This window comes from Protomyctophum parallelum (assembly GCF_964188405.1).
Source record: "Protomyctophum parallelum genome assembly, chromosome: 5".
Lineage (NCBI taxonomy): Eukaryota > Metazoa > Chordata > Actinopteri > Myctophiformes > Myctophidae > Protomyctophum > Protomyctophum parallelum.
Window position 1 is genome coordinate 49554426 of NC_139702.1, and position 12574 is coordinate 49566999.

The following is a 12574-nucleotide window of genomic DNA, read 5'->3' on the forward strand; positions in this document are numbered from 1 at the left end:
ACGATTATTACAATTTTGACAAGTTAATTGCCGATTATCTCAAATAATTGCGATTAGGCGATTATTTTGTAATAATTGTGACAACCCTAACTGCAGGGTGTGGCGCTGGCCCGACCTGCAGTCCCACCATGAGCTGAAGGCCCTGGAGTGCTGCGAGTTCCCGTTCGGATCCAAGCAGAAGGACGTGTGCATCAACCCGTACCACTATAAGAGGGTGGACAGCCCAGGTGAGTTTTCATATTGTCGCTATCGGGTGGAAACTGTTCAAAAACGTTACTTTTCCTGAAATTAACCCATTTAACCCATTCTGACCTGAGATCAGATTCATACGAGGTTTCCACTGGACACACACTGGCCTGATTAACCCATTCTGACCCGAGATCAGATTCTAAAAAATGTCAGTCGTTCTTCGATTTTTCAAAAATAGCAGACCTACAAGCTCGTATCGCGCCACTCGGTGGCGCGATATGAGCTTGTAGATCTGCTATTTTTCAATAGCTAAAGCACGACATGATGCCAACACCAAAATGGGTGCCCGGTCAGAATGGGTTAACCCATTTAGGCCTGACCTAAAAAAAAAAGAAATCTTCTAAATCCTCCAGTTTTCTGAAATAAATATTTTCACGATTTTTCGCTTTTCTTTCAATAGCTAAATTATAACATAATGTTTAAAACACCAAAAGGGGTTTCCGCCCAAAATGGGTTAAAAAAAGCAAACAAAAACAAACGTGTTCCAACTTCAAATGGATTGCTGTAGTTATTATTTAGTCACAAGCTCTTGTTAATTATTTTAATTGGTAGAATATTAATAAAACCCACAGATAGACGTAACAACGTTCGACCTGGCGTCACTACGAGTAAGTAAGCTTGCCGGAACCGGGGCCAGCCCCCGGGGACCCCCCCACACACAACAGTTTCACCGCTCACTTCACACAGGTGTGATCTTTCACGCAACAGTTACGTTGTCTCTACTCATTTTTGCACCAGAGATAAAGTTAAGCTTCACTGAGCAAATGACTTAAAAAGACCAACTCCACGAGTCATCATTTTGGCCGCTCTGTAGAGCATTAACCTTGGAAGTGCTCGCCCCCCCCAACAACAGCTTCAGCAGATGTTCACTCCTTTCTGATCCTCCGTCTTTGATATCCTCTCCTCCTGTCAACGACGAGTTTATCTGTTTGAGCCCAGAGCCAAAAGCACCATGCGGCTTTTATCCATACGGCTGAGGACAGGCCAGAGTGTTACTGTGTTGTGTGGGTGTACACTGTAGTGTGTGTGTGTGCGTGCGTGCGTGCGTGCGTGCGTGCGTGCGTGCGTGCGTGCGTGCGTGCGTGCGTGCGTGAGAAAGAGAAGGATTGAAGTCTTTCTTCCTGTGATCTTCATGTACTTTTTCAAAGAGAGACCAAACACAATCTGCTGTCTCTCTGAGAAGATCAGGGTCAGCTGACAAGACAGAAACAGCTGTCCACAGGGGTGTGTGTGTGTGTGTGTGTGTGTGTGTGTGTGTGTGTGTGCGTGCGTGCGTGCGTGCGTGCGTGCGTGCGTGCGTGCGTGCGTGCGTGCGTGCGTGCGTGCGTGTGTGTGCGTGTGTGAGATGCGTGTAGGGGGGGAAGGAAATTCCAGCTGGGGGAGAATGAGGGCTTTGTTTTGGCCATGTTCTGCCCGGCTGGCCCAAACGCTCTCTCTCTCTCTCTCTCTTTTTTTTTGACAGACACATTTTTATCGACACAGACACTAATTTACACACATACGGTACTGTACACACACACACACACACACACACACACACACGGCGGACTGTGCAGACTGTTTCTCTGAGGATCGCTGGGACAGGAAGCCTGTCACCCACACACAATGGGAGGAAGGAGGGGCCGACGGCCTCGCACACTTTTGTTAGAGCAGCGGGTGAAGGACAGGAGGTCAAAGGTCAACCCACCCCAGAACACCTGTCTGTCTACACTGAACCACTCCCTCCTACACCCCCCTGTCTGTCACCTCTACACACACACACACACACACACACACACACACACACACACACGCACACACACACACACGCGCGCACAAGCGAGCACATCCTGTCTGCCCCCTTTCCCGTTGTATCAAACAACAGTGTTAAGTGTCAAGGCCCAGATTGTGGACCTTGTAACCTTGTAAGCAAGATGTTTGTAACGAATATGTTAAACACACATGTTAATATCACAGTGTGTCGATGTTTAATTGTTCATTGTGTACGACTGTGTCAGAACCTCTCACACACTTTCGGGTTGAGAAACATATGCGTTTGTAGCGTAGCCACAGGCTAACAGCCCTATACACACACTAGCCAAGGGCCCCCCTTCTCACATGTCAGTACAAATTTTATTTGTCCACACAGGTATTTATAGACACAAGCGGGAGCATATCTCTGTGGTTTGTATCTCCTTGCACCTCATAGCGTTTGCCCTCGACGTGAATAGCAGCCGGGGGATCTTTGCCCCAAGTGATGAATTCCTCCAGAGAGGCTCACCTCAAAGATGTTTTTTCAGAGGAGAATGTCTGGGAGCCACGGCCAAATACTGCTGGCTAAAACCAACAGGGCCGTGAGTGAGCAGACATTTGAAAAATGCAGGGCCATCTGCACCCGGCCGGTAGGATGATAGATAGGGAGGGGGGAGAGGTTTATTTTGTAGTTATTAAAACGTGTGCATGCGTGCTTGTGGGTGTCTGTGCAAGCGTCTGTGTATATTATGTGTACGACTCAGAACAGGTATGAACTCACAAGCATGGCAAAGAAACGATCAGCCAAGAAATCAAAGTACAAAAGGTTTAATCCAGTAAACAGGCATGGGTTAGAACCAGGAGATCAATCAGAGAAGGCACATTAATCTACCGGGGATCAGGGTCCAGGGAAGCAGGATGAGAATCTGGTTCAGAATCAGGTAATAAATGCTGAAATGCTTAGCGTAATGCAACAGACAATCAAGAGCCTGTGTGACTAAATAATAACTATATTGGATTGGAACAAACGGTTTTTGGACATGCAAGGTGTCCGTTCGACAGTAATGATATACTGAGGGACTAAAGAGGGAAAGAGCTACAGTACAGGTGGGTAAAACCAGGGGGCGGTAATGAGGTGGCGGCTTCTCACGCGGGAACGGCAGGATCTGGAATCACATGAGAATTAGTGTCCATGAAAACAAATGAGTAGTACGGAATGAATGAAGTATGAATCAGGGAGATCAGGAAGGATTCATGATGTGGGTGGGTGGGTGTGTTTATGTGTGTGCGTGACTGCGTGTGTGTGTGTGTGTGTGTGTGTGTGTGTGTGTGTGTGTGTGTGTGTGTGTGTGTGCGTGTGCGTGACTGCGTGCGTGTGTGTGCGTGTGTGTGCGTGTGTGTGTGCGTCTGCGTGTGCGTGAGTACGTGTGTGTGTGTGTGTGTGTGTGTGTGGGAGTGAACAGTGTCAGCTAGACTCATGGAGCTTACTGACACAAAGAGAAATGCTAACCAGCACCCGGCCTCTCATCGTCTAGCAGGTCAAACATTACATCAGAGGGTGAGGCAGAATGCACTGTTAATAAAAGTTAATGGCGCATCATGTGTGAATTCTTATAAAGCACACCTGCACAGACAAAGCTGTAACATGAATCCCCATCGTCATATTGTTCTAGTTTCTATAAAGGATTGTAGATTTTAGACCATTAATTTGAATGTCATTTCAAGTAAAGAAGAAAAATCAGTCGAGATGTTGATGTGAATTGTTTTGTTCCCATTGTCATTGAGACTAATGCTCCTCCTAATACAATAATAATCTAATCTAATTTATAATCTATCTGTATCTATCCATTATGAGGCTGGTGTTTGAATGTGACCTACAGTAAAATTCCGAAGCCAACTTAACACCCCCCCAGCCCCCCCTGAACCATTGATATAAGAGCTGAGACTCCATTTATTTAACACCCCCCAGCCCCCCCTGAACCATTGATATAAGAGCTGAGACTCCGTTCGACTAAACAGTTAGCTAACCCTTTATTATACTTTGTTGGTGGTGGTGTAAAAAGTACAAACATAGAGAAAATAACCGATCTACAAGCTGACGATGCATTGCATAGATCTGCTATTCTCACTATTTAAAAATAACCGTTGATTGATTGTAATCAAGGCAAACATTTTCAAGTATCATGATGTTGATTTGAAATCATATCAGCCCTACCCACATCTCTTTTTTTCCCTTCTTTTTTTTGCTGTAACTCTTCGCCTTAACCCATTCTGAACGGTTTGGTAACCCGTTTTGGTGTTAGCATCATGTCGTGCTTTACCTATTGAAAAATAGCAGATCTACAAGCTCATATCGCGCCACCGAGTGGCGCGATACGAGCTTGTAGGTCTGCTATTTTTGAAAAATCGAAGAGCGACTGACATTTTTTAGAATCTGATCTCAGTTCAGAATGGGTTCATCAGACCAGTGTGTGTCCGGCGGAAACCTCGTATGAATCTGATCTCAGGTCAGAACGGGTTAACGAACCTAGTATGCTAGTGTTGACCGCTAACCAATCCTCCGCCTATCCCCTCTCTCCTCAGTGCTGCCCCCGGTGTTGGTGCCCAGGAACAGCGAGTTCAACGCCAAGCACACGATGCTGCCGCGCTTCCGCAACCCCCTGCAGCAGAACGAGCCACACATGCCCCAGAACGCCACCTTCCCAGAGTCCTTCGCCCAGGGCAACACCATCACCATGCCCTTCCCCCCTGCACACTCGCCGGGAAACAGCTACCCCAACTCGCCGGGCAGTGGCAGCAGCAGCGCCACCTTGCCGCATTCGCCCACCAGCACTGACCCCGGCAGTCCGTTCCAGATGCCAGGTGAGATCCCCACAGCGATGCCGTGGTTTCTATTTGGTGTGATCCCACATCTGCTCCGTTTGCAGTTGTTGCCTTTGTTTGGTACCCTCCCAATCAGCGCCCGCCGCCAGACGCTGTGCACTGTGCGTAGGGCGACACGCAGAGGGGGCCAACAAAATGCGCCAAGCCGATCCTCGTAATAATAATTGTCTCCACCACCAGGCCGAAGGCATGGGGAAGGACATGGCTGGGGGGGCAGGACAAACATATCATAATGCATGGGGCAACCAAATAGCCAGTGTCCACATTGTCAAAATGAAACCTGTTCATATAGGGGGTAGCTGGATAACATGGCTGTGTGCGTGAGCGTGTGTGTGTGTGTGTGATTATGAGTATTACTCATGCCATTTTTCGCACGTCCATTTTCCTTCACCTCCCCAATGCAGAGACTCCTCCTCCAGCGTACATGCCCCCAGAGGAGCCAATGACACAGGACTGCCCCCAGCCAATGGACACCAACCTCCTGGTACCCGCTCTTCCCCTGGAGGGCACTAACAACAGGCCAGGTAACCATGGTGACGCTTGCCAGCGCACGCACGCACGCACAACACACAACACACACACACACACACACACAGTTTCTCCCACGACAGTGTCGCTTGTCGGTGCATGGTGTGACATCATCCCCACAGCTGCACCTGCTCCTCAAATATCTGCAGGTGCAGATATTTCTGGGAACCCAGAGTTTTGTGAATGAGTTTTATCACTGTTTTGCGGTGTCAAGGCTTTATTGCACAAATGCCTGGAAACAGAAATAGAACCTCAAGCTGAGCTGGCAGAACCGCAAGCTTTAACGGGTAATTTCAACAACCAAAGACGTGTGGAAAAAGGATGGCACTTAGGGTCTGTTCTATGTGTGTATGTACAACCCCCAGGGGAAGTTCAAAGCCTCTGCCAATTAAGCTCGGTCTTAGAGCAAGCTTTTATGAGCCCCCGTAAAACCTCTGGGCTTATGTCATCTCTGCCGGTGGTAATCGCCTGAAACTCGTTAAGGAGCCACTTCACTAATTACCTCCAAACTTCTACATGTGAAATGTTGACGGCCTTAATTGCCGCTACCTCAGCCCTGTGGTTTGGCTCTACATTGAGTTGGATGAGGCTTTGCCTCCCACAACTGAACGAATAATGGACCCTACGCAGGAAGGATCTTGATAGGTTAAGATTAATCATTTGTTTAACCCATTCTGACCTGAGATCAGATTCATACGAGGTTTCCACTGGACACACACTGGTCTGATGAACCCATTCTGACCTGAGATCAAATTCTAAAAATGTCAGTCGTTCTTCGATTTTTCAAAAATAGCAGACCTACAAGCTCGTATCGCGCCACTCGGTGGCGCGATATGAGCTTGTAGATCTGCTATTTTTAAATAGCTAAAGCACAACATGATGCTAACACCAAAATGGGTGCCCGTTCAGAATGGGTTAATCAGAATCGGAATTCTTAACTACAAACGCCTTATCAAACGACGTCACACTGATAAGCACCAGCGTGCACGTGTTTTCGGGAAGTAATTAAAATTCGATTTGTGGACTTTTGATATAAAAATACACAAAAATGAAAATGTACCCATTTTTTTGGCATCCATTGTTAGGTATGCTCATATGATGACCACGGATGTGGTCTAAAAGTGTGAGAAACATATACACTACGCCTTTAATAGACGAAGCATCTTATTCTGAAAGCCGTTTCACTCAGAAACCGAGAATCAGGAAGTACAAATCTGCTATGTAACATGCCCCGCGATTGTCATTTAATCACGCACGCACGCACGCACGCACGCACGCACGCACGCACGCACGCACGCACGCACGCACGCACGCACGCACGCACGCACGCACGCACGCACGCACGCACGCACGCACACACACACACACACACACACACACACACACACACACACACACACAGGGACAGTATTGGCGGGAAGGAGCTGTTGTTGATGAAATGTGCACTGCATGGAAGTGGGAATTTTGTGGAGTTTTTCAGCTCTTTTCCACAAGCTGCATCCTGTGCAGGGGAGAAGGGGAGAGGCCTTTCCATTGTCGGCCGGTTCTGGGAACACTGCAGACAAAACACACCTGCAAGCTAGTGCCCAATGCTGCAGAGGAGGTTTAGGAGAGGTATGCGCTTAGATAAACACCATTTATTCCTCCCTGGGAGAGGGGCGAGGCCAGCTGGCACAGGCATACCCAATATACCAGGCGTATGAGGCCACAGTGGCAGAGCACTCAACTGCCCTTCCTTCTTAATAAAGACTGGCACACAGACCGCAAGGCAGTCTGCTCAGTTGGCCTTTGCATTGCTCTGCATTGATTTTGGTCGGGGCAAGTATATACTGTATAGACAAGTGCAGCCCGTGGAGCCCATGTGTTTGAATCAAATGTTTGTCATGACTTCCAGAGGATTGTTTTAGAAGAACTGGCTTTTACAGTGGGATTAGATGGACCGCTGAGTGTCAGCAGACGTGCACAGCTGGCTATGGTTGCTGACACTTCATCTCAGACCTGCACAGAGGTCCTGTTTTAGATCCAATGCAGCAGTAAATCTATATGTGATTATTATGTGTGTGTGTCTGCGTATGTGTTCCTCTACTTCTAACACTCAAAGACGTCCACTCATTGTAACAGTTTTGTCTATATAAAATATCTGCATTGTTTTATTCACAAAACTTTACAATTCCTTTGTCTTAATGTCATATAGCAGGAAAACACTTTGTAAACTCTGTTTTTGCTATATACAATTATTGTACATACATACATGGGGAAAGCCCCATATATGGTGCCCAGGACTCGTGACATCGCATTACATCATCAGGGATAGTTATTTGCCCCAAAGTTATTAGTGCAGCCATGCCTGGCAGCCGGCGAAAATTTGAGTTCTCAATAGGCCCGGAAATGAAGGCCTGGCCCTGACCTGGGACCTCATCAAACCCTGTATATTCAATACACTGCCCCCGCTGCCACCCTTAGATCTCCATACTGAATATGGAAGCTGACCTGTTCTGACGTTCCATATCTTGATCTGACCTCATCACACCCTGTGTACACTCAAGATACGCTCCATATATGGCCAGTGCACGCGACCTCACCCTTTAACCCATTCTGACCGGGCACCCATTTTGGTGTCGGCATCACGTTATGCTTTAGCTATTTAAAAATAGCAGATCTACAAGCTCATATCGCGCCACCGAGTGGCGCGATACGAGCTTGTAGGTCTGCTATTTTTGAAAAATCGAAGAACGAACAGAATTTTTTAGAATCTGATCTCAGGTCAGAATGGGTTCATCAGACCAGTGTGTGTCCAGTGGAAAACCTCGTATGAATCTGATCTCAGGTCAGAATGGGTTAAGGGCGAGGTCGCTTCTCGCCCCCCAGGCGTCTTACTGGTTATTACTACTCTGATGGATTGCTGTGCAACTTCCCTTGTAGTAGAAAGACTCCTAGGTGTGTGTGTGTGTGTGTGTGTGTCTGTGCGTGTGCGTGTGTGTGTGTTTGTGTGAGAGTCACATTGTGCTGATGGTGTGTAACATATCAATGTGTTTCCTGTGCAGATGTCCAGCCGGTAGCCTATGAAGAGCCGAAGCACTGGTGCTCCATTGTTTACTACGAGCTCAACAACCGCGTGGGCGAAGCCTTCCAGGCCTCCTCCACCAGCGTGCTGGTGGACGGCTTCACGGACCCCTCCAACAACCGCAACCGCTTCTGCCTCGGCCTCCTCTCCAACGTCAACCGCAACTCCACCATCGAGAACACCCGGCGGCACATCGGCAAAGGTCTGTATTGAAGTACAGTATGAGCCAATGACAAGATGTAGAAAAGCAAAGCTGCCCACTCAATGCCGTTAGGCGTTTGTCTGCGTATCGAACCATACAGCGTGAAGCTCCTCTCCTTTCCTGTATCTCACATATACGCTGTGTCCTGCACAGCTGTGTCCTGCACAGCTGTGTCCTGCACAGCGTATGGGTCTAATTAGCAGCATAAAACGGAGCAATCTTCCGCGTGTCTCTGTTTTGATTCATTTGAAAACAAGAATGCCAGGTGCAGCAACCTCTTGTTGCGCCCAACTTTTGTTGGTTCACTCACTGTGTTTTGTTATGGCATTCCTCTAACTTCAGTTAGCTCATAACATTAGCATGTTTATTTTTATATATTTTTTGTGGCTTTCCCCTTTATTTTATATTTTTTTTATGGGGGGAATGGAGCGGGAATCGGGAAGTCGGGAATTACCAACCAAGGTGCCTGGACCGCTGAGCCACGGCCCAGGCCAGAGTATGGGTTTTTAATGCCGTTCAGACTATTGGTTTTTTGGGTAAGTCTCCCATTGGCTTAGAGAGGTAGCCAATCATGAAATCATGAAAAAGGGATCAGTACGGTTGTCGTCAGTAGTAGTGGTGCGTGTTCTGAACACACTAAATGCATTCATAATAGGACAATAAGGCTTCTACAAGGCCTCTACCCATCTGAACACACTAAATGCATTCATATAGGACACTATACTAGGACTGAAGTGTCACAGAAGATGGGCTGAAAAGTCTACTCTTACACTGCAGTAACATCCACGAATGTGAAAACATAAAGTGTCTCATGGGGATTGTAGGAACACAAAGTAAGTCAAAACATACAGTGAAGGGAATTGTCTCTGTCATACATGTTGTTTCCAAGTCCAAATTTCACTCTGACCCCTCCACGGAAAGGCCTCGTTGTCCTGACCCCTTATCCATCATTTATACATTATGGATAAATAGTGTGGCATTCACTAACCCGAAACACAAATCAAAGGCATGACCTTTAAACCATTCTGACCGGGCACCCATTTTGGTGTCAGCATCATGTTATGCTTTAGCTATTGAAAAATAGCAGATCTACAAGCTCATATCGCGCCACCGAGTGGCGCGATACGAGCTTGTAGGTCTGCTATTTTTGAAAAATCGAAGAGCGACTGACATTTTTAGAATCTGATCTCAGGTCAGAATGGGTTCATCAGACCAGTGTGTGTCCGGCGGAAACCTCGTATGAATCTGATCTCAGGTCAGAATGGGTTAAACCTCCCCTCTGTCACATTATGTTCCCTTCCAGGGGTCCACCTGTACTACGTCGGTGGGGAGGTGTATGCAGAGTGTCTGAGTGACAGCAGCATCTTTGTCCAGAGTCGTAACTGTAATTACCACCACGGCTTCCATCCCACCACCGTCTGCAAGATCCCCAGCGGCTGCAGTCTCAAAATCTTCAACAATCAGGAGTTTGCCGAGCTGCTGGCGCAGTCTGTCAACCACGGCTTTGAGGCCGTCTATGAGCTCACCAAGATGTGCACTATCCGCATGAGCTTTGTCAAGGTTGCACACTTATTCTCTCTCTCTCTCTCTCTCTCTCTCTCTCTCACACACACACACACACACACACACACACTCACACACACACACACACACACACACGCACGTCGCACACACATCATCACACAATTTAATATGCCTCGCTCTACATTGTAGTTAAGTGCTGTATTAGAGATTAGGTGGGCAGAACGGGGTCTTCAGAATGTGGTTTGAGACTCATGTGAAGTGCATAGCTTCGCCCAAGAAATGTGATTGGTCAAAGGCACGTTCCAACTGTGCAGCAGACTGCAGATAATTATCATAAGGCATGGCTTGGCAAGCCTGATTGGTTTCTATGCCAACACGTAGTGACCAGGAAGTGATCTCTCTCTTAACCCATTCTGACCGGGCACCCATTTTGGTGTTGGCATCATGTTATGCTTTAGCTATTGAAAAATAGCAGATCTACAAGCTCATATCGCGCCACCGAGTGGCGCGATACGAGCTTGTAGGTCTGCTATTTTTGAAAAATCGAAGACACTTTTAGAATCTGATCTCAGGTCAGAATGGGTTAATAATGAAACTGTCAGGATGTAGTAGACATTTTTAGAATCTGATCTCAGGTCAGAATGGGTTAAGCCCAAACCGCACTAATGCAACCGCACTCCTTGCACCAAGACAGTTTTAGACCGCACCACTAAGTAGATGTAAGTAGTTTTATGTTGCAAGGAGTTGCATGGCGAATCATTGGTAACTGTGTGTGTGTGTGTGTGTGTGTGTGTGTGTGTCTGTGTGTGTGTGTGTGTGTGTGTGTGTGTGTGTGTGTGTGTGTGTGTGTGTGTGTGTGTGTGTGTGTGTGTGTGTGTGTGTGTGTGTGTGTGTGTGTGTGTGTGTGCGTGTGTGCGTGTGCGTGTGTGTTCTAGGGCTGGGGTGCTGAGTACCACCGGCAGGATGTGACCAGCACACCTTGCTGGATCGAGATCCACCTGCACGGCCCCCTGCAATGGCTGGACAAGGTGCTCACCCAGATGGGTTCTCCCCACAACCCCATCTCCTCCGTGTCCTAGGCGCCATCTGTCCTCGGCCCCGGGCGCTCCACACCCCAGCATTTTGGTTCCAGTATAGCGAGAGAATACTATAGGGGAGTCGTTAGCTGGCCCCCAGATTGGCACACGGCAAAATCCACGAGTGTTAATTTGACTCTGAGACTGTGCAAAAAGAGACAGCGAGATGTGCAGGCACTTCACGGACACTTATTTTATGGAACGCACTCATTTCTGGCAAAAAGAACGTCACTATTGGCAAGACATCTTTTTTTTTTTTTGTAATAGTTGATATAGCTCCTGTTTGTAGACTCTCAGAGTTATACATGGATGATCCCATTTAGGCCTGGAACACTTATACGTTGTTATACCTTTCAATCTAGGAACAGTTTGTGTAACAATATCTGTTGCCAGTTTTTATATAGCAATTTATTATTTTTTGACATTTTTTAATTAACATTTTTTAATTTTCAGAAAACATTGGACAAGATTTAGAAGGTGTTTCTAGAATGGGCCCCAGGTCTAAATGGGTTAACAACACTGACTGAGGGTTTTACTGTGCATGGTGCTTCAGTCAACCCGCTCTCATCATCGATGATCATTAGAGGTGTTTGCTTGAAACACAAGCTGATCTTCGGGCCAGTAGGGTTTGTTGTCGGGTAGGATGGGGTTTCGGGGGTTGTTGAACAGTTTTATTTGTAATCTTACTTGAAGGATGTCTGAATTGGGCACATTTGCAGACAGGTTGAAGGGGGAGGGAAGGGCGGGAGGGGAGGGAAGGGCGGGTGGGTGATCGGGCAAGGAAAATGAGCATGTTACAACTGGAAGATACTTGAGCTTTGTGACCAACTGTAATAATCAGACCATCGCACTCAATTGTGACGCAAGTATCCTCCCCTGGTCTTGCTTCCACAATTTCTCCTCAACATTTCTCATTGTTCTTTTTCCCCCCTCTCACACAGTACCTAGTTTGCATCTCAATATTCCACTGGGAATCATCCAGATTATACAGAAGTGTAGTTAGCAATGATGACGGGACATTCCAGGTCAGCTACATTGCAGTTGTTCCGCTAGATCTGCCTCTGCCAGCTACAGTAACTCTTTGCCAGACTGCAATGGAGTTGGCATGAAATGACTTCTAGACATGAACCAAGTTACCCAGGGTTTGGTCAATGAACAATAAGGTTGAACAAAATGAAATAAATGTCTTTATAGATTTGGAAAAATGTGTGTAAAATGTAACTTTTGCATTTAAATGTGAATGCAAAATGACATCAAAAAGATTAAAAAGCTAATATGATGGCTTAATTTGGGGAGAGTTTGTAGGTGGTAAATGGG

General features: G+C 47.0%; 1 protein-coding gene across 1 annotated transcript in view; it reads left to right on the plus strand.

The window, feature by feature from the left end:
* smad1 (SMAD family member 1) overlaps positions 1-11985 on the plus strand; it is a 26985-nt gene extending 15000 nt beyond the window's left edge. Inside the window, exons 3-8 of the mRNA XM_083764683.1 lie at positions 97-227; positions 4564-4842; positions 5268-5387; positions 8436-8657; positions 9961-10217; positions 11117-11985. Coding sequence (XP_083620809.1) covers positions 97-227; positions 4564-4842; positions 5268-5387; positions 8436-8657; positions 9961-10217; positions 11117-11260 — 1153 coding nt within the window. The 3' untranslated portion in view covers positions 11261-11985. The remainder of the gene's footprint in view (positions 1-96; positions 228-4563; positions 4843-5267; positions 5388-8435; positions 8658-9960; positions 10218-11116) is intronic.
* Positions 11986-12574: the final 589 nt, after the last annotated feature.